General features: G+C 37.5%; 1 protein-coding gene across 3 annotated transcripts in view; it reads left to right on the top strand.

Moving 5' to 3' along the window:
• TNK2 (tyrosine kinase non receptor 2) overlaps nucleotides 1–19425 on the top strand; it is a 1226346-nt gene that overhangs the window by 537560 nt on the left and 669361 nt on the right. For all 3 annotated transcript variants that reach the window (XM_044070286.1, XM_044070284.1, XM_044070285.1), the window contains exon 7: nucleotides 18809–18935. In XM_044070286.1, coding sequence (XP_043926221.1) covers nucleotides 18809–18935 — 127 coding nt within the window. The remainder of the gene's footprint in view (nucleotides 1–18808; nucleotides 18936–19425) is intronic.

Raw genomic sequence — 19425 nt, 5'->3', positions numbered from 1 at the left:
TTATGTCCATGTTTCTTTTTTATAACTTTCAAAATCTAGAAGACTGTTCTTTATATTTTTGCACTTTGTTGGTCACTTGTTTTTCCAAATGGTCCAAGGTTTCTCGATCTATATAATGTCATTCATGAATCTGTTGCATTAATGAACACAAATTTGCATTCAAAGCTTTTGACAGTTTTTCTTGTGCAAGTGTTTTTCTTTCCTCTAATTTTTTTTTATCTTAATCTTTTTATATAACTTCTGTCTAAAAATTCTGGGCTGCTTGCGTAATAGTAACAATACATAATTTATTTTTTATCCTCAGTAGTCCACTCTGTCATCTTTATGGCTCTTTTTTGACCTGTCAGTTTTTGTGTTTTTTGAGGACTAGTGCTGCCTTTTGCAACAGCGGGGGGCCATCCTCCACCTGTGCCTAGCCTTTTCCCATTGTAGGAATGTTTTCATGTCTTGAGGATTCTACACTATCACTTTTTCCAATTCTGGCACCACTGCGCCTTCCAGGATTGGGCACTTTTTTATCCTGGGACTAGTGCACCCAGCTGTCTTTTTTATATTTTAACCTACTTCTGCCAGTGAAATAAGCTAGATATCAGTGCCATCTTGGTCAGATTTTTTTGAAAAAAGGGTTCACTTTGTGCAGGAACTCACCAAGATTTGAGGATGAATTAAATTCCAGCATTACTACTCTCCTTTTCTTGTTGATTTTATCATCTCTCCATTCTTATTCTGACAAACAGAAGAGATGTACAAGGAGTCTATGTAGGAACAAAGGAAATGGTCACATTTCTTGTTCTTTCCAAGCATTTGCATTCCCTGACAAATAGGTTAGTTAGAAAGATATATGAGGGATCGGAGGTGAAAATTAAAGTAAAGGGTTCCTCTCTGATAAGTTCTTTTTGAACAGAATAGCCAGGTGAGGGTGTTCTCTTTTCATTTTGTGTGTTGTATTTAAAACCATTTGCAAGAAAAATAATGGACTCAGAAATTCTAGGATATAATTGGTATGGTAATCAATAAAAGCTGGCTTTATTTGCAGATTATATTATTTTGTACCTGATAAAACCAGAAAAGAACATTTCAGTTTTCTGCAGCATTCTGAGACAGTTTCATGTCTTGGAAACAAACAACCACAGTCTCCAGCCAAAACCAGGAAACACACCACAGGAATTCTCCTCAATAAATTAGAATAAGCCTTGGCTTCAACAGCCATCAAAGGAATAACCTCATTACATTCAGTAGCCATTTTATATCCCCCTAATTACAGTGCTAATTAGTTAAATACATTCACTTCCTTTTAATAATGACTTTAATTACCCAAATGTTAAAGGTGCCTCACACAGATATGAAAGCCATCTCTCACATATTATAAAGTTGTCACACATTTTACACATCTCAGTTATAAAATTTCTTTATATAATATATTTAAATTTTTAATATAGTAACTTATTGCTTTTTCCATTTCACCATTTTACATTGAATGTCCTATGCTTAAAGTGCCTACCAATGCTTAACTTACATCCCACTACCAATGACTAAATATGCCACTACACTTTTCCTACTAACCTCTTAAAGTTTATTAATGTAACATTTACTATTTTCCTGTCTATTCATCTATACATGAATCTTATAAGTCCCAGTTTACTTCCAAATTCAACCCTTTAGGATACAAAAACCTAGATTAATAATAATTTTTGTTTCTAATTTTACCAATCTGCTTTTGAATGCTTCACTTCCTATGTTATCACCCCCCAAAAGGTTGTGCAAATACACTAAAGAAAAAACTATCAACATCTCCCCCATGTGACGTCCAAACATGCTTAGCAATCAGACTTTCCATCCTTTTATTTCTAATATCATGCAAAAGTTCCAATATTCTCAATTTTACCTTTCTTTTTGTTTGACCCACATACCACTTTTTGGGTGTGCATCCACATCCAATGATGCAGACCTCACCACATGAATTACATTTAAATTCACTTTTAATCCAAAACTTCTTACCATTTATCTTCCAACCATCTACATTTTTGATCTTATTGCATATTTTCCAGGCCCCACATGAGAAAGCACCATTCCTATCCCTACTTTTATCTTCATTCTTTGATTTGAGTAGCTCTTAAGTTTTTAAAATGACCATAAGAAAAAGTAACTTTTTCTGGGAACAACTTTCCTACCATGTCATCCCTTCTAATAACAGGCCACTAATTTTCCACCAGTTTTCTTACTTTGAATGTCAGTGGAGAAAATTTGGTCATAAAAAAAAAATGGGATCCACTTCCATAGCCCCTTCTTTATTTTCCTTTGTATGACCAACATATCTTCTGACAAAATTATCCTCATTCCACTTCTTGTTTCCCCTTAGATTATTCAAGGCTGCCTGCATAGTATTTTCACCATATCCCCTCTTCCCTAATTTTCTCTTTACCTTATCAAGTTCACTCCCCAATATACTTTTATCAGATGTATTGGTAGAAATTCTCGGCTGGAGCGCCTTCTGTGTGGAGTCTGCATGTCCTCCCCGTGGTTGAGAGGCATTCGAAAGACATGCGTGAATGGGCATGCCTTCGTTGAAGGTTGGGCATCGGGCTGGCACCTCAGTACCATAAAAATCAACTACCAATCATTAGCAGACCGGTGTTCCGCTGCGGCAACCCCTAACTGGGAAAAGCCGAAAGAAGAAGAAGATTGGTAGAAATTCTCCTGAATTCCCCATAAGGCAAAGATCTTATTAAATGTGGGGGATGTGCACTACTAGCTTCCAAGAAGTTTTCTGCTGCTGTTTCCTTATAATAAGGTTTATATTGCAAACTTCCCTCTAAATCAGTGTAAAATTCAGCATCCAAAAATTGCATGCTTTCTCTGTTCATTCTATAAGTCAACTGTAATCCAAAAGTTTTCTGATTTAATGTGCCCATAAAGCACTCAAATTCATGCATTTCCCCCTTACACATAAATATCAGATCATCTATAAAATGTTTAAATAAAACTATGTTGTTCTTCATAAATTGTGTTGAATATATAACATTTTCAAAATAGGACATAAATAATATTGCATATGAGGGGGCAAAAGCCACCCCCATTGCTGTCTCTTCCAACTGCAAAAACATTTTTCCTTCATACTCAAAATAGTTGTGTGTTAAGGTATATTCCAACAGCTGACAAATAAATGAGGTTCTAGGACCCTCCCCCATCATCCTTCTAACCGCTTCCAAACCTTTCTCAATTTTTATGTTTGTATATAGAGATTTCACATCTACACATACAAAGTAGTATTCTGATACCCATTGTATACGCCTCATATATTCCAATATGTGCGGCATATTTTTAATGTAAGATTAGATTCTTGGAAGGTAAACCTTTAATTGAGAGTCCAAAAAGATGCCTAAATTCTGTAAATAAGCCCCTACCCCTGAAACTATCGGTCTTCCTGGGGGTTTTGTTTAGCACTTCTGAAGTTTAGGAATCACAAAAAAACTTTGCATCCTTAAGACACTTTAGGCATAATTTTTTAACATCTCTACCATCAAAGAAACCAAGCCTCTCGCCTCTCGTAAGCAGTTCCATCAAACCCTCATTAAATTGCTTCATTGGACTAGAGGGTAGTTCTTTATAGGTTTTTTTTATCAGATAATCCCAAGACCATATTATCATAGTCTTTCTTATTTAAAATAACCCAATTCCCTCCCTTGTCAGCTTGCATAAACATATTTATCAGTAGCACTGCGTAGTTTAAGTGCTAACTACTGTTCTTTGCTTGGATTGCACACATTACTATTTTTGGCACATTGATCATACATTTCTTCTATCTGTTTACACAATTTTGGTGGAATAAATGAGCTAAATGCAGGCACCTTAGGTATTTCTAATCTTCCATATCCCGTAGAAAAACAGCTTTGGGAAACATTTACATTAACATTTTCATTAACTTCCTCATAACTTTCATGCACTTTACAAACGGATTTTCATATACTGAAAGATCAAGTAACAAATTATCCATATGTTCTTCATATGTTAATATTTCCACATTTTTTTTTCCAGATTCATGCTTTTTAACCCCAAAAAACTTTCAACTATAACTTTCTACAAAATCGCATAACTTCACCTAGCAGATCAGCAAGTGATGGAATAAACGTGGGAACATACTTTATGCCTTTTAAAAGCACTTTTTCTGCTGTTTCCGTCACCCCTAAATTAGACAGATTCACAATATTTAATGTGTTGTAATTTCTAAAGCAAACATTATCATAATACATATCATTTACTACCACCCCTACTTGTGGCACATTGTCAATGTCATATGAGGCACCTACATAATATTCCTTCTACATTAGAATTATTTGCATTCACATTTACATTGTTAGTCCATTGCATTAACTATTCTGCTTGATAGTTGTTCAGAAAGGCAGGCTCCAAGGAAGGATCTCAAAGTCTCATATACATACATACCTTATTTTGTCCATTCCAATAGCTCAGTTCCTCTTTCCCTTTCCTGTTCCCTGGAACCTTCTGTCTCTCCCTTTTCCCCAATTCTGATTTTCCGACTCTTCCACTCTTATTTGGGGAGAGAGGGCAAGAGTCAAGAGGGAAAAGTTGATCCTTCCAATAGAACAAGCTAGTTTGGGATTATCTAATTTGAAGAGATATTTCACAGATGCACAGTTAAGGTTCTTATACATAGCATAACCAGAAAGCTGTAGTTAAAAGTGGAAAGGGATGGTGATGAAACAGGGGAGAAGCTGAAGAAATAAGGAGAGACTGGGATTTTGGATGTAAATCCTTCAAGAGAATAACAGTAGCCATACATAATATATTCGTAAAGTAGCAGAACGTTTTTAAGAAATACGCCAACATGGGAATGAAGAAAGAAGATACTGCTGATGGGGATGACTGCAGTTTGATGTACAGAGAATAGGCAAAAGGGGGCTGGAATTTATTGGAGAAAACTGGCAAAGGAGCTAAAGTATCGGGAGCAAATAATTATGGGGGGGAGGTAGTAAATAGAATGGAAAGGGAGGTTTTAGTTGCAAGTAGAATAGAAGCTGCTTTTAAAAATGGATAATTAGTAGAGAATATAAAAATATTGCAAGATAACTATAGAAATCAATCAGAGGAGTTTAGAAGGATTGGGGAGAGAGATTGAATAAGTAATGTGCAAAGAAACAATGGCAGGGTATACGTATGTCTCCCAAATGTGCAACAAAATCTAGAAGATGTAGGATTTTTGCATGGAAGTCTTTGCATATAACCCAAGCAGATTCTAATGATTTTTTTCCAGTGGGTAAATTGCAGAAAGTGTGATGGGGAAGAGAGAGGTAATTGAGAACATATTTTTGGCGAGTTTAATGATTTGGCAAACTTTAAAAATTCCCTGCAGACTAACTCCAAGATATATTGTGTGAACAAACTGTTGTAACTAAGGAAATTATTTCTTTTGAGCTGTGATACAGGAGCTGAACTGCTTAGACATAGTAATGCCTTGCTGAGTTTAATTCTGGCTGCCAAAAAAGCAATTGCTAGAAAATGAAAATCAAAATCTAAACCAACTGTATTAAAAGTAGTGAATACAGTAACAGAGATAAAAGAACGGGAAGTGGGATCTTTAGAAAAGGGTAGGAGCAAATGACATAGAAACAACGAAAATTGTGGGAACAATACATGCACAATAATGTTTTGGAGGAAGAATGAGGTTTTAGAGAAGGCAGGAAATGAATGAGATATATAATGGTCAATTGAAAATGACTGTATAGAAGTTATATGTGATGTGTAATGTTAGCAACTGTATGTCAGTATGTTTATATGCCATATAGTATGTTAATATGTCAGTATGATTTGTTTTCATTTATATAAATGCATGATTGCCTATATCATAAGTGATGATTGAGTTTTTGTTTAAAAAAATCATGTTCTTTCTGATATACTATTGAAAACGAGTAAAGGAAAAAACAGTCGCAACCACAAGCCAATACCCTCGAGCCAAGGAACACCAATAATGATTTTAACGCTCTTTATTTAGGACAAGACGTTTTCGCCTTCGCTATGCAAAAGCTTCATCAGAACAACACAGTAAAATTTCAAGCGCCACTTTTAAAACAGTAAAATCGTGATGTAATTTCCCTAGAAACAATGTTGCCAAGATGGGTCATACAGAAAGGTGTACGCTCCAAAACAACTATTGAAAAATACAATTTCTTCAAGTTAGGAATACATAGTTTCCAATAAAACCATAACATTAAAAACCTCATAATAAATAATGGAAGTCAAAATAGACATAAAAAATCATCACAATAAACATGAAAAAGAGTTCAACATTAACCATAAGTTTGTAATGAGTCGTTTCATCTCTTATAGCTTTTATATCTAAGTATCGAAGAAATGTTACAAGACTCATTCAGGCCGGGGTGTGAGTAAGCATCCACCCCAATTTGCCACTCCAATTCCCTAGTCTCTAAAAACAGAGACTGAGGGCCACCCCTGGGGCCCATAGTAACATGTTCGATCCCCATAAATTCAAAACTGTGCCCCATATTGTTAAGGATGTGTTTAGATAAAGCATTGTCAGTTTTTTTGTTTTTTATGGCATAACAATGCTGGTAAATGCGGTCACTAAACCTTCGGTCGGTTTTCCCTATGTAAAAACAAGGGCAACAGACGCAAAAGGCAGCATAAACAATTGACTTAGTGTTACAATTGATTTTTGAATGGATAGTATATTTCCTGTTCCTGATTGTAAAGGAGCTGCCCGATCTTAAGTATTTACATCTTTTGCAGAACCCACAGGGAGCATTACCAACCTGTCTAGTGAACTGCACTGATGGAACAGTTCGTTGAAGCAGTTCCTTCAAGCTTTTCCCCTTCCTATAAACAATAGAGGGGTATGGACCTAGTTTTTGAAGTAGTGTAGAATTGTTGTGAATGAAATACCAGTTCTTTTTAATAATGGCCCAAATAGTACCAACTTCTTTACAAAAAGTTAATACAAAACTAGTGTGAAATTCCTTGGGAGGAGAAGTAATAGTGGCATCTGTATTGTCCGCCAGTGAGCCATCCAATGCATCAGTACCTGATGTATGCCTGAAGGTGGTTAATTCGTGAACATTATTAAGTAATAAAGGTTTATAAAAAACAGTATCTCTTTTCATGGTAACCTCCACTATAAGCTCGTCAATCATCAAGGGGGTTTAACCCCTGTTAGAAAACAAATCTTTAAAAAAGTGCACTCAAGTTCAAAAGCTTCTTGTGTACTACACATACGCACAGCTCTTACCAATTGTCCCTTGACAATTGATCTTTTTTGTTTGGGCGGGTGATTGCTGGAATAGTGTAAAAAGGCATTACAGTAGGTTGGTTTCCTATGAATGCAAGATAGGAAACAGTTGTTAACAAAGTCCTTCACTAGCCTAACGTCTAAATACTCAATTTCAGTTGTTGAAAACTGATGGGTAAATTTTAAAAAAGTAGAAGAACCATTCATAAGTTTAATCAAATCAACTACATCCTTTTCATTACCATCGACCAGAATGAACACGTCGTCTAAAAAGCGCGTGTAGTATTTTACCATATTCTTGAATTTTGGATTAACCCTAAAGAATTCTTTCTCCCAGTAAGCGACAACCAAGTTGGCCACACTCCCGCCACAGGGAGACCCCATGGCGATGCCCTGTTTTTGTAAATAATACTGGTTGTCGAACAGGAAGAAGTTGCAGGATAAGGTGATCTCCAGTAATTGGGTGACAATAGATATTTCTTCCTTGGTGGCCCCAAGGCTCACTAACATCAGTTCGACCCATTCCACCGCTTCCAAATGCGGTATAGACGTGTATAAATCGACCACGTCTATTGTTAAAAAATTAAGGGATGGGTCAAAACCGATGTTGTTTATAGCTTCCAAAAAAGACCAAGAGTCCTTACATATTTCTGGGATACCTCTTAGGTATTTTGAAAGGATCGCATCAATGACCCTTGAGGACGGGTGTGTGATTGCGCATCTACCATCAACCAAGGCCCGTAATGGTGGATTCACAAGATCTTTGTGAATTTTAGGAATACCAAACATCACGGGCACTTTGGGATATGAGATGTTAATGAAATTGAACGTGTCAATGTCAATCAAGCCATCAATGAATAGATCCCTAAAGTATCCACTGATTTTCTTGTAAGACCCCACCATCTCATTCAAAGAAGAACATTTATATGCTTCTGAATCTAGTACTGCATGCATTCTCCTATTATAGTCACAGATGTCAAAAATGACCAAGCCCCCACCTTTATCAGGTTTCATGACCCTTACAGGTAACCCACTCAGGTGGTTCAAAGCCATTTTTTGATCGTAAGAAATATTGCTCTGGTAGTCGAGCCATTTTGCACTATGAAACAAATGTCTAAGATCTAATTCACATACATTTTCAAAAGTGCTCAAAGAAGGGTGCAATGGGGGGTTAAAGGTACTAAGCAGTTTAAACATTGGTCGCTCACTATGTACATCATTGTTAAACAATAGTTTTAAATTCAATTTACGTACATAACATTTAAGGTCGATCAATGTTCTAGCTAAACTAGGCTTTTGGTCTGGGACGAAGGAGAAACCCCTAGATAGTAGTTCAACCAGTTCTTGGTCGACACGAATACTTGAAAAATTATAGACTTTAAAGTCACCTTTTTTATTTAATAAGATGGTAGGTTTTTTCCGGTCTGTTGATGGACCTTCTTCCCAGACATTAGGAGAAGTTAATTGTTGAGGTTCTACCGTTGTTGGGGTCTGTTGTTCCTTCCCCCTAAAAAAGGTCTCTGCTGGGTTTTATTATGGAAGTTATTTTGGTAGTTCTGGTTATTAGCCTTAATCCTGCTACTTCTCCTTAATCCTTGGTTCGAAGTACCAGGGTCCCCATCACCTTGATGGTCATTTTCCACATTTTCGTCGATGGGGGCCATGGCAGTCGTGTCAACACTACGGTTCATACCATCATTCTGATTGTTGTTATTAAACTTATTCTTAACAAGGTTAGGGTAAGCGATACCCTGCTGGTAGGCTTTCCTATCCCTCACTAGTTTTTCGACTTGTTGAATTTCAACTTAACAATAAGCGCATCTATACTGGAGAAGATGCGTTGGTAATCATACTTATAGCGTAAAAAATTCACGTCAATCTTTATGATATTGTCAAGTTCCTCAGTTTCTATTAGGAGGTTCCTTATATGGGTGTTGTAGTGCTTGATCATAAGTTCAAGCAACTCTGAGCCTTGGCGATTAAATAAATTCAACAAGTCATCAAAAAATACTGGGTCACAAAGTAAGGTAGTGGGGGAAAAAGAACTCCTTAAACCTTTCGGTATGATTTTTTCAGCCAAACATTGCTGAAAGTAGGCCACCTCCAACTGTAACTTTTTAATTCTTAGCATCTTACTGTCCAGTATTTTTAATTTCTCAGAGATATTGTCGTTAGGATTACCTGTGTCCGAAACATGGGGCGAGGGACCACCAGCCGGTAACATACCAAATCCAAAACACTCAATATTGCCTGCCCAGTCCGAAAAGGATGGAACACCAGTTAATCCACAGTTATTAACGACTGTAGGGGCCTCAGGCGGTTGCTGCCGAGCATCAACATTTGATCCAGTCAAGCGGGGCGTATTTAAATCGCCCATAGGTCCCGGACCATGAGTTCCATTTGTAGAACCACCTCGTGAGTAATCCACCCTCTGCAAGGTAGGCTGAGCACCAGTCGACAAACAGCTACGGCCGTTAAACAACACTTGACCGGCTGGTATAGTTGCATTCGTGATGTCAAAACCTGGGTCGCCCAGAGGATTACTAGACAAAAGAATAAAGTTGTTAGGGAGTTGAGCACACATCACATTAGCTTGATCCCCTTGGTTCAACGGCGCACTTTTCGTTTCTATAGCGTCCAACCGTTTGTTGAGACGCTCCAAACGCTCGTTAAACGAGGTAAGTAAAGTTTGAAGATTAAGAGGTTCATCAGTTTGATGCACTTCGTCGGAACCAAACAAGTTAGGTGTCCTTGGACTCTCAGAGTCTTCGACCGACATACTATTGAAAACGAGTAAAGGAAAAAACAGTCACAACCACAAGCCAATACCCTCGAGCCAAGGAACACCAATAATGATTAACGCTCTTTATTTAGGACAAGACGTTTTCGCCTTCGCTATGCAAAAGCTTCATCAGAACAACACAGTAAAATTTCAAGCGCCACTTTTAAAACAGTAAAATCGTGATGTCATTTCCCTAGAAACAATGTTGCCAAGATGGGTCATACAGAAAGGTGTACGCTCCAAAACAACTATTGAAAAATACAATTTCTTCAAGTTAGGAATACATAGTTTCCAATAAAACCATAACATTAAAAACCTCATAATAAATAATGGAGGTCAAAGTAGACATAAAAAATCATCACAATAAACATGAAAAAGAGTTCAACATTAACCATAAGTTTGTAATGAATCGTTTCATCTCTTATAGCTTTTATATCTAAGTATCGAAGAAATGTTACAAGACTCATTCAGGCCAGGGTGTGAGTAAGCATCCACCCCAATTTGCCACTCCAATTCCCTAGTCTCTAAAAACAGAGACTGAGGGCCACCCCTGGGGCCCATAGTAACATGTTCGATCCCCATAAATTCAAAACTGTGCCCCATATTGTTAAGGATGTGTTTAGATAAAGCATTGTCGGTTTTTTTGTTTTTTATGGCATAACAATGCTGGTAAATGCGGTCACTAAACCTTCGGTCGGTTTTCCCTATGTAAAAACAAGGGCAACAGACGCAAAAGGCAGCATAAACAATTGACTTAGTGTTACAATTGATTTTTGAATGGATAGTATATTTCCTGTTCCTGATTGTAAAGGAGCTGCCCGATCTTAAGTATTTACATCTTTTGCAGAACCCACAGGGAGCATTACCAACCTGTCTAGTGAACTGCACTAATGGAACAGTTCGTTGAAGCAGTTCCTTCAAGCTTTTCCCCTTCCTATAAACAATAGAGGGGTATGGACCTAGTTTTTGAAGTAGTGTAGAATTGTTGTGAATGAAATACCAGTTCTTTTTAATAATGGCCCAAATAGTACCAACTTCTTTACAAAAAGTTAATACAAAACTAGTGTGAAATTCCTTGGGAGGAGAAGTAATAGTGGCATCTGTATTGTCCGCCAGTGAGCCATCCAATGCATCAATACCTGATGTATGCCTGAAGGTGGTTAATTCATGAACATTATTAAGTAATAAAGGTTTATAAAAACCAGTATCTCTTTTCATGGTAACCTCCACTATAAGCTCGTCAATCATCAAGGGGGGGTAACCCCTATTAGAAAACAAATCTTTTAAAAAAGTGCACTCAAGTTCAAAAGCTTCTTGTGTACTACACATACGCACATCTCTTACCAATTGTCCCTTGACAATTGATCTTTTTTGTTTGGGCGGGTGATTGCTGGAATAGTGTAAAAAGGCATTACAGTAGGTTGGTTTCCTATGAATGCAAGATAGGAAACAGTTGTTAACAAAGTCCTTCACTAGCCTAACGTCTAAATACTCAATTTCAGTTGTTGAAAACTGATGGGTAAATTTTAAAAAAGTAGAAGAACCATTCATAAGTTTAATCAAATCAACTACATCCTTTTCATTACCATCGACCAGAATGAACACGTCGTCTAAAAAGCGCGTGTAGTATTTTACCATATTCTTGAATTTTGGATTAACCCTAAAGAATTCTTTCTCCCAGTAAGCGACAACCAAGTTGGCCACACTCCCGCCACAGGGAGACCCCATGGCGATGCCCTGTTTTTGTAAATAATGCTGGTTGTCGAACAGGAAGAAGTTGCAGGATAAGGTGATCTCCAGTAATTGGGTGACAATAGATATTTCTTCCTTGGTGGCCCCAAGGCTCACTAACATCAGTTCGACCCATTCCACCGCTTCCAAATGCGGTATAGACGTGTATAAATCGACCACGTCTATTGTTAAAAAATTAAGGGATGGGTCAAAACCGATGTTGTTTATAGCTTCCAAAAGACCAAGAGTCCTTACATATTTCTGGGATACCTCTTAGGTATTTTGAAAGGATCGCATCAATGACCCTTGAGGAAGGGTGTGTGATTGCGCATCTACCATCAACCAAGGCCCGTAATGGTGGATTCACAAGATCTTTGTGAATTTTAGGAATACCAAACATCACGGGCAGTTTGGGATATGAGATGTTAATGAAATTGAACGTGTCAATGTCAATCAAGCCATCAATGAATAGATCCCTGAAGTATCCACTGATTTTCTTGTAAGACCCCACCATCTCATTCAAAGAAGAACATTTATATGCTTCTGAATCTAGTACTACATGCGTTCTCCTATTATAGTCACAGATGTCAAAATTGACCAAGCCCCCACCTTTATCAGGTTTCATGACCCTTACAGGTAACCCACTCAGGTGCTTCAAAGCCATTTTTTGATCGTAAGAAATATTGCTCTGGTAATCGAGCCATTTTGCACTATGAAACAAATGTCTAAGATCTAATTCACATACATTTTCAAAAGTGCTCAAAGAAGGGTGCAATGGGGGGTTAAAGGTACTAAGCAGTTTAAACATTGGTCGCTCACTATGTACATCATTGTTGAACAATAGTTTTAAATTCAATTTACGTACATAACATTTAAGGTCGATCAATGTTCTAGCTAAACTAGGCTTTTGGTCTGGGACGAAGGAAAAACCCCTAGATAGTAGTTCAACCAGTTCTTGGTCGACACAAATACTTGAAAAATTATAGAATTTAAAGTCACCTTTTTTATTTAATAAGATGGTAGGTTTTTTCCGGTCTGTTGAAGGACCTTCTTCCCAGACATTAGGAGAAGTTAATTGTTGAGGTTCTACCGTTGTTGGGGTCTGTTGTTCCTTCCCCCTAAAAAAGGTCTCTGCTGGGTTTTATTGTGGAAGTTATTTTAGTAGTTCTGGTTATTAGCCTTAATCCTGCTGCTTCTCCTTAATCCTTGGTTCGAAGTACCAGGGTCCCCATCACCTTGATGGTCATTTTCCACATTTTCGTCGATGGGGGCCATGGCAGTCGTGTCAACACTACGGTTCATACCATCATTCTGATTGTTGTTATTAAACTTATTCTTAACAAGGTTAGGGTAAGCGGTACCCTGCTGGTAGGCTTTCCTATCCCTCACTAGTTTTTTCGACTTGTTGAATTTCAACTTAACAATAAGCGCATCTATACTGGAGAAGATGCGTTGGTAATCATACTTATAGCGTAAAAAATTCACGTCAATCTTTATGATATTGTCAAGTTCCTCAGTTTCTATTAGGAGGTTCCTTATATGGGTGTTGTAGTGCTTGATCATAAGTTCAAGTGAGGGATAGGAAAGCCTACCAGCAGGGTACCGCATACCCTAACCTTGTTAAGAATAAGTTTAATAACAACAATCAGAATGATGGTATGAACCGTAGTGTTGACACGACTGCCATGGCCCCCATCGACGAAAATGTGGAAAATGACCATCAAGGTGATGGGGACCCTGGTACTTCGAACCAAGGATTAAGGAGAAGCAGCAGGATTAAGGCTAATAACCAGAACTACCAAAATAACTTCCACAATAAAACCCAGCAGAGACCTTTTTTAGGGGGAAGGAACAACAGACCCCAACAATGGTAGAACCTCAACAATTAACTTCTCCTAATGTCTGGGAAGAAGGTCCATCAACAGACCGGAAAAAACCTACCATCTTATTAAATAAAAAAGGTGACTTTAAAGTCTATAATTTTTCAAGTATTTGTGTTGACCAAGAACTGGTTGAACTACTATCTAGGGGTTTTTCCTTCGTCCCAGACCAAAAGCCTAGTTTAGCTAGAACATTGATCGACCTTAAATGTTATGTACGTAAATTGAATTTAAAACTATTGTTCAACAATGATGTACATAGTGAGCGACCAATGTTTAAACTGCTTAGTACCTTTAACCCCCCATTGCACCCTTCTTTGAGCACTTTTGAAAATGTATGTGAATTAGATCTTAGACATTTGTTTCATAGTGCAAAATGGCTCGATTACCAGAGCAATATTTCTTACGATCAAAAAATGGCTTTGAACCACCTGAGTGGGTTACCTGTAAGGGTCATGAAACCTGATAAAGGTGGGGGCTTGGTCATTTTTGACATCTGTGACTATAATAGGAGAATGCATGTAGTACTAGATTCAGAAGCATATAAATGTTCTTCTTTGAATGAGATGGTGAGGTCTTACAAGAAAATCAGTGGATACTTCAGGGATCTATTCATTGATGGCTTGATTGACATTGACACGTTCAATTTCATTAACATCTCATATCCCAAAGTGCCCGTGATGTTTGGTATCCCTAAAATTCACAAAGATCTTGTGAATCCACCATTACGGGCCTTGGTTGATGGTAGATGCGCAATCACACACCCTTCCTCAAGGGTCATTGATGCGATCCTTTCAAAATACCTAAGAGGTATCCCAGAAATATGTAAGGACTCTTGGTCTTTTTTGGAAGCTATAAACAACATCGGTTTTGACCCATCCCTTAATTTTTTAACAATAGACGTGGTCGATTTATACGTCTATACCGCATTTGGAAGCGGTGGAATGGGTCGAATTGATGTTAGTGAGCCTTGGGGCCACCAAGGAAGAAATATCTATTGTCACCCAATTACTGGAGATCACCTTATCCTGCAACTTCTTCCTGTTCGACAACCAGTATTATTTACAAAAACAGGGCATCGCCATGGGGTCTCCCTGTGGCGGGAGTGTGGCCAACTTGGTTGTCGCTTACTGGGAGAAAGAATTCTTTAGGGTTAATCCAAAATTCAAGAATATGGTAAAATACTACACGCGCTTTTTAGACGACGTGTTCATTCTGGTCGATGGTAATGAAAAGGATGTAGTTGATTTGATTCAACTCATGAATGGTTCTTCTACTTTTTTAAAATTTACCCATCAGTTTTTAACAACTGAAATTGAGTATTTAGACGTTAGGCTAGTGAAGGACTTTAACAATTGTTTCCTATCTTGCCTTCATAGGAAACCAACCTACTGTAATGCCTTTTTACACTATTCCAGCAATCACCCGCCCAAACAAAAAAGATCAATTGTCAAGGGACAATTGGTAAGAGCTGTGCGTATGTGTAGTACACAAGAAGCTTTTGAACTTGAATGCACTTTTTTAAAAGATTTGTTTTCTAACGGGTTACCCCCCCTTGATGATTGATGAGCTTATAGTGGAGGTTACCATGAAAAGAGATACTGGTTTTTATAAACCTTTATTACTTAATAATGTTCACGAATTAACCACCTTCAGGCATACATCAGGTATTGATGCATTGGATGGCTCACTGGCGGACAATACAGATGCCACTATTACTTCTCCTCCCAAGGAATTTCACACTAGTTTTGTATTAACTTTTTGTAAAGAAGTTGGTACTATTTGGGCCATTATTAAAAAGAACTGGTATTTCATTCACAACAACTCTACACTACTTCAAAAACTAGGTCCATACCCCTCTATTGTTTATAGGAAGGGGAAAAGCTTGAAGGAACTGCTTCAACGAACTGTTCCATCAGTGCAGTTCACTAGACAGGTTGGTAATGCTCCCTGTGGGTTCTGCAAAAGATGTAAATACTTAAGATCGGGCAGCTCCTTTACAATCAGGAACAGGAAATATACTATCCATTCAAAAATCAATTGTAACACTAAGTCAATTGTTTATGCTGCCTTTTGCGTCTGTTGCCCTTGTTTTTACATAGGGAAAACCGACCGAAGGTTTAGTGACCGCATTTACCAGCATTGTTATGCCATAAAAAACAAAAAAAACGACAATGCTTTATCTAAACACATCCTTAACAATATGGGGCACAGTTTTGAATTTATGGGGATCGAACATGTTACTATGGGCCCCAGGGGTGGCCCTCAGTCTCTGTTTTTAGAGACTAGGGAATTGGAGTGGCAAATTGGAGTGGATGCTTACTCACACCCCGGCCTGAATGAGTCTTGAAACATTTCTTCGATACTTAGATATAAAAGCTATAAGAGATGAAACGATTCATTACAAACTTATGGTTAATGTTGAACTCTTTTTCATGTTTATTGTGATGATTTTTTATGTCTACTTTGACCTCCATTATTTATTATGAGGTTTTTAATGTTATGGTTTTATTGGAAACTATGTATTCCTAACTTGAAGAAATTGTATTTTTCAATAGTTGTTTTGGAGCGACACCTTTCTGTATGACCCATCTTGGCAACATTGTTTCTAGGGAAATGACATCACGATTTTACTGTTTTAAAAGTGGCGCTTGAAATTTTACTGTGTTGTTCTGATGAAGCTTTTGCATAGCGAAGGCGAAAACGTCTTCTTTCTGATATCATTAAAAGATGTTATGTGGAGACATACTCAAGTCCTGTATAAAAGTACAGAAGAAGTTCAGGCAATCAGCGTTACATTATTTTTCTTTGTCTTCTACATTTAGTAATCAATGTTTAGCCTAGACATTGATGACGCACATTAACTGTCCTGATCTGGAACTTTAGGCGGGGAATCAGCATTTTCATTTTATCTCCTTCCCATTTGGCCTTTGTATTGCTCCAGGAGTGTTTACTGCATGTCTGACTCCCATATTGACCTGTCCATTGATCTTAAGCTTTTATTTTTACCTTTTTCTATATGACAGCCTAATTTAGTAAAACTCTCCATCACTTTTTCAGGTAAGAGACAGCAAATCTTTCTAGACATTCAGCAGCTAATGGTTGTCTCTCAAAAAGGAAAAGTTCGATTTACAACCCTCTGAATTCAAAGTTTCATTTTATCAGAGTGTGAAAGAGAACATTTGTTGGTCACATAAAATGGTCATGTTGTCTTACTTGGATGAATTAAAAGATGTTGAGAAGTCTAATGAGTTGTTTGTATTTCTTGTCTGCCCTTCATAAGAGTCTAAAAGGGGGCTGTATGGTAAGCAGTCTGTTGGTTTTGCTTGTTTTTTTCTCCTCTGTGCTAAGAAATGCAGCAACACAGTATTTGAGCATACTGTCAAATTGCAAAGGTTTTTACTGCTTAGTTCAGGAACATTTACACCTAATAGTTTCTAAAATCTACAACACAGACATTTACCAAACATTGCAAGCTTCATGGCCTGTCTAGGGTTAGATTAGGCTTTGAGACTGCCACATTATAAGGAATCCTCTAACTGTCCATTACCTAGAATTTTTTACAGCCTGCTTGGGATTCAGTCATAGTCATTTTCTAAAGACAGATAATTATTGAACATGGTTTTTATCTTATTAGTAGATTTACAAGGGTGAAGTCATTTGGACAGCAAGGGCATTTACCCTGTCCCATGGTGGTACTTGTTTTAAATGTTGATTATATAGTAATTCAAACATTTTTTTTAGAACTTGACATGTAGTCATTTATTTTTTTATTGTTTTAAACAGTGTAGCAGTTAGTGTTATATCCTGTCTTACTTGTTTACTTGCCAGCAGACGTCATGTAGAGGTTTTGCTCTAGGCCATACCAGAAGAAGCACCAGCCTGAAGGACTGTTTCTTATATGAGGTTATACCAAATCACAGTGACTCACAAGGTCACTATACCCTTATTGGTGGAATCACTTAAAACAGAAACTGATATACTCCGGCTTCAGAAGACTAAAACTGCCACATTGAAACTGCAGAATCCCAAAGATAAAATAAAAACAAGTAAAATACCCTAATCTCTACTTTAGGGTCCTGAAGCCACCTCATCTCCATTAACTAAATGTACCAAAGTCAAAATCATAGCACCCATGGCTAGGCTATATTCAGTTGTAAGAGACTTTCAGAGTGCCATGCTTTTGGTCCAGTAGTTTCATTTTTAATGACTTAGCCATATAACTGCAGTTTATAACAGTGTCCCTTTTGCTGGTTCTTTCTCTGTTGACCTTTCTAGTGAATGTAAATTGTTGTAGATAATTAAGTAGTCTGTTACTGTAATACCGTTTTTAACCTTGTGACATAGTGCTTATATGCATGCCCTTCTGATTTTTGCTGCTGTTGTAAATTATCTGAAGATAATTTAGCCTGATGTGTCCTTTCTGCTGCTGTTTGCTTCTTATAGTGCAGGCACCACCATCTAGTGTGCTAGGTCTGTCTGCCTGAAAACAGGTAGCGAGTGCACATGCAGTTTTGTTTAAAAGACTAAAAGTAGCCAACTGTGTGCAGCGACCAGTGAAGGAGATAATCAAATATGTCAATACCATTTCTTAATTTTATTATTTTTTCAGCTCTGCTCAGTTTTGGCAGTGATAGAAATATGTAGCAGATTAATTAATTATAAATCTGAGTAAGGGAAAGGAATTACCCTTTTTCTATCACCTGCTCTGCCAACTTCCCCTCTGCTTCTGATTACTGGCGTACATGCTGTTGCCTGTAAGAACTAAGATTTGATGTACAGTACTTTCTGTACTATTAACTTAAACTCTGATTTAATTGTCACTTCTTCCCCTCTAAATGGGGAATTTCTTATGTGTTGGAGATATATGAATGACTTTAACATATTTTATTGCCTTTTTTGTAAATAACACCTTTTAAACCCTCATGCTACAACTGGGAATCCAAGCATTATAATGCATGCTTACATTACCTCATGTATATTGTACTGTTTGTAAACATTTTATGGTGTATGTAATACTTTGTGGAGCTTTTCTCCCCGGACCCCTGCTGAAAAGAGGTGCAAGCTCAATCAGACATTCCCGGTCAACAATTGTCAAATAAATAAATAAGTAAATACTGCACTCATGCTTATCTGTTATTGTTCTTACCCCAGGTGTGCCCCAGAGAGCCTGAAGACTCGCACGTTTTCCCATGCCAGTGATACCTGGATGTTTGGAGTAACACTTTGGGAGATGTTCACCTGCGGGCAGGAACCCTGGGTTGGCCTGAATGGTAGCCAGGTATTTTCATATGATGTAATTTAGCTTATTCTGTGTATAATTGTTCTAGAGGCAACTATATCAAACCTATGTTTTAACTTGAGTAGGCAGCATAAGTAACTGGATGCAGTATGAAGCTCAGCTGCCCTAACTGGGCACATTCACAGTACTGGGTAGGATGGCAGATTTGCTTTAACTAGATGCTGTGGAACTGCAATTTTGTAGCACCATTCTCTGTATTCATGTAGTGAAGTCAGATTGCAGTTTGTATCCTGTCCTGCTCTAATACTGAAAATGGTCTAGCTGGACCAGTGGTGTGCTGTAGTTTACAAATTAAAAATTAAAGTAAGTCTAAAACTTGAACCGTAAGTTAGGAGAGCAATCTAAATTCATCTCAGTTTCTTTAGCCATTACTGTTTATAATATGCAATGAAGTAAGTGTTTCTGGGAAAGGCAGTGAACAATGTGGAAAACGTATCTCTGAAGGTTCTGAATCTCACTTAACCTTTCT

The sequence above is a fragment of the Protopterus annectens genome, chromosome 4.part1 (genome assembly GCF_019279795.1).
Source record: "Protopterus annectens isolate FY-2018-M chromosome 4.part1, PAN1.0, whole genome shotgun sequence".
NCBI lineage: Eukaryota > Metazoa > Chordata > Ceratodontiformes > Protopteridae > Protopterus > Protopterus annectens.
This window is presented reverse-complemented; position numbering and strand designations above follow the sequence as displayed.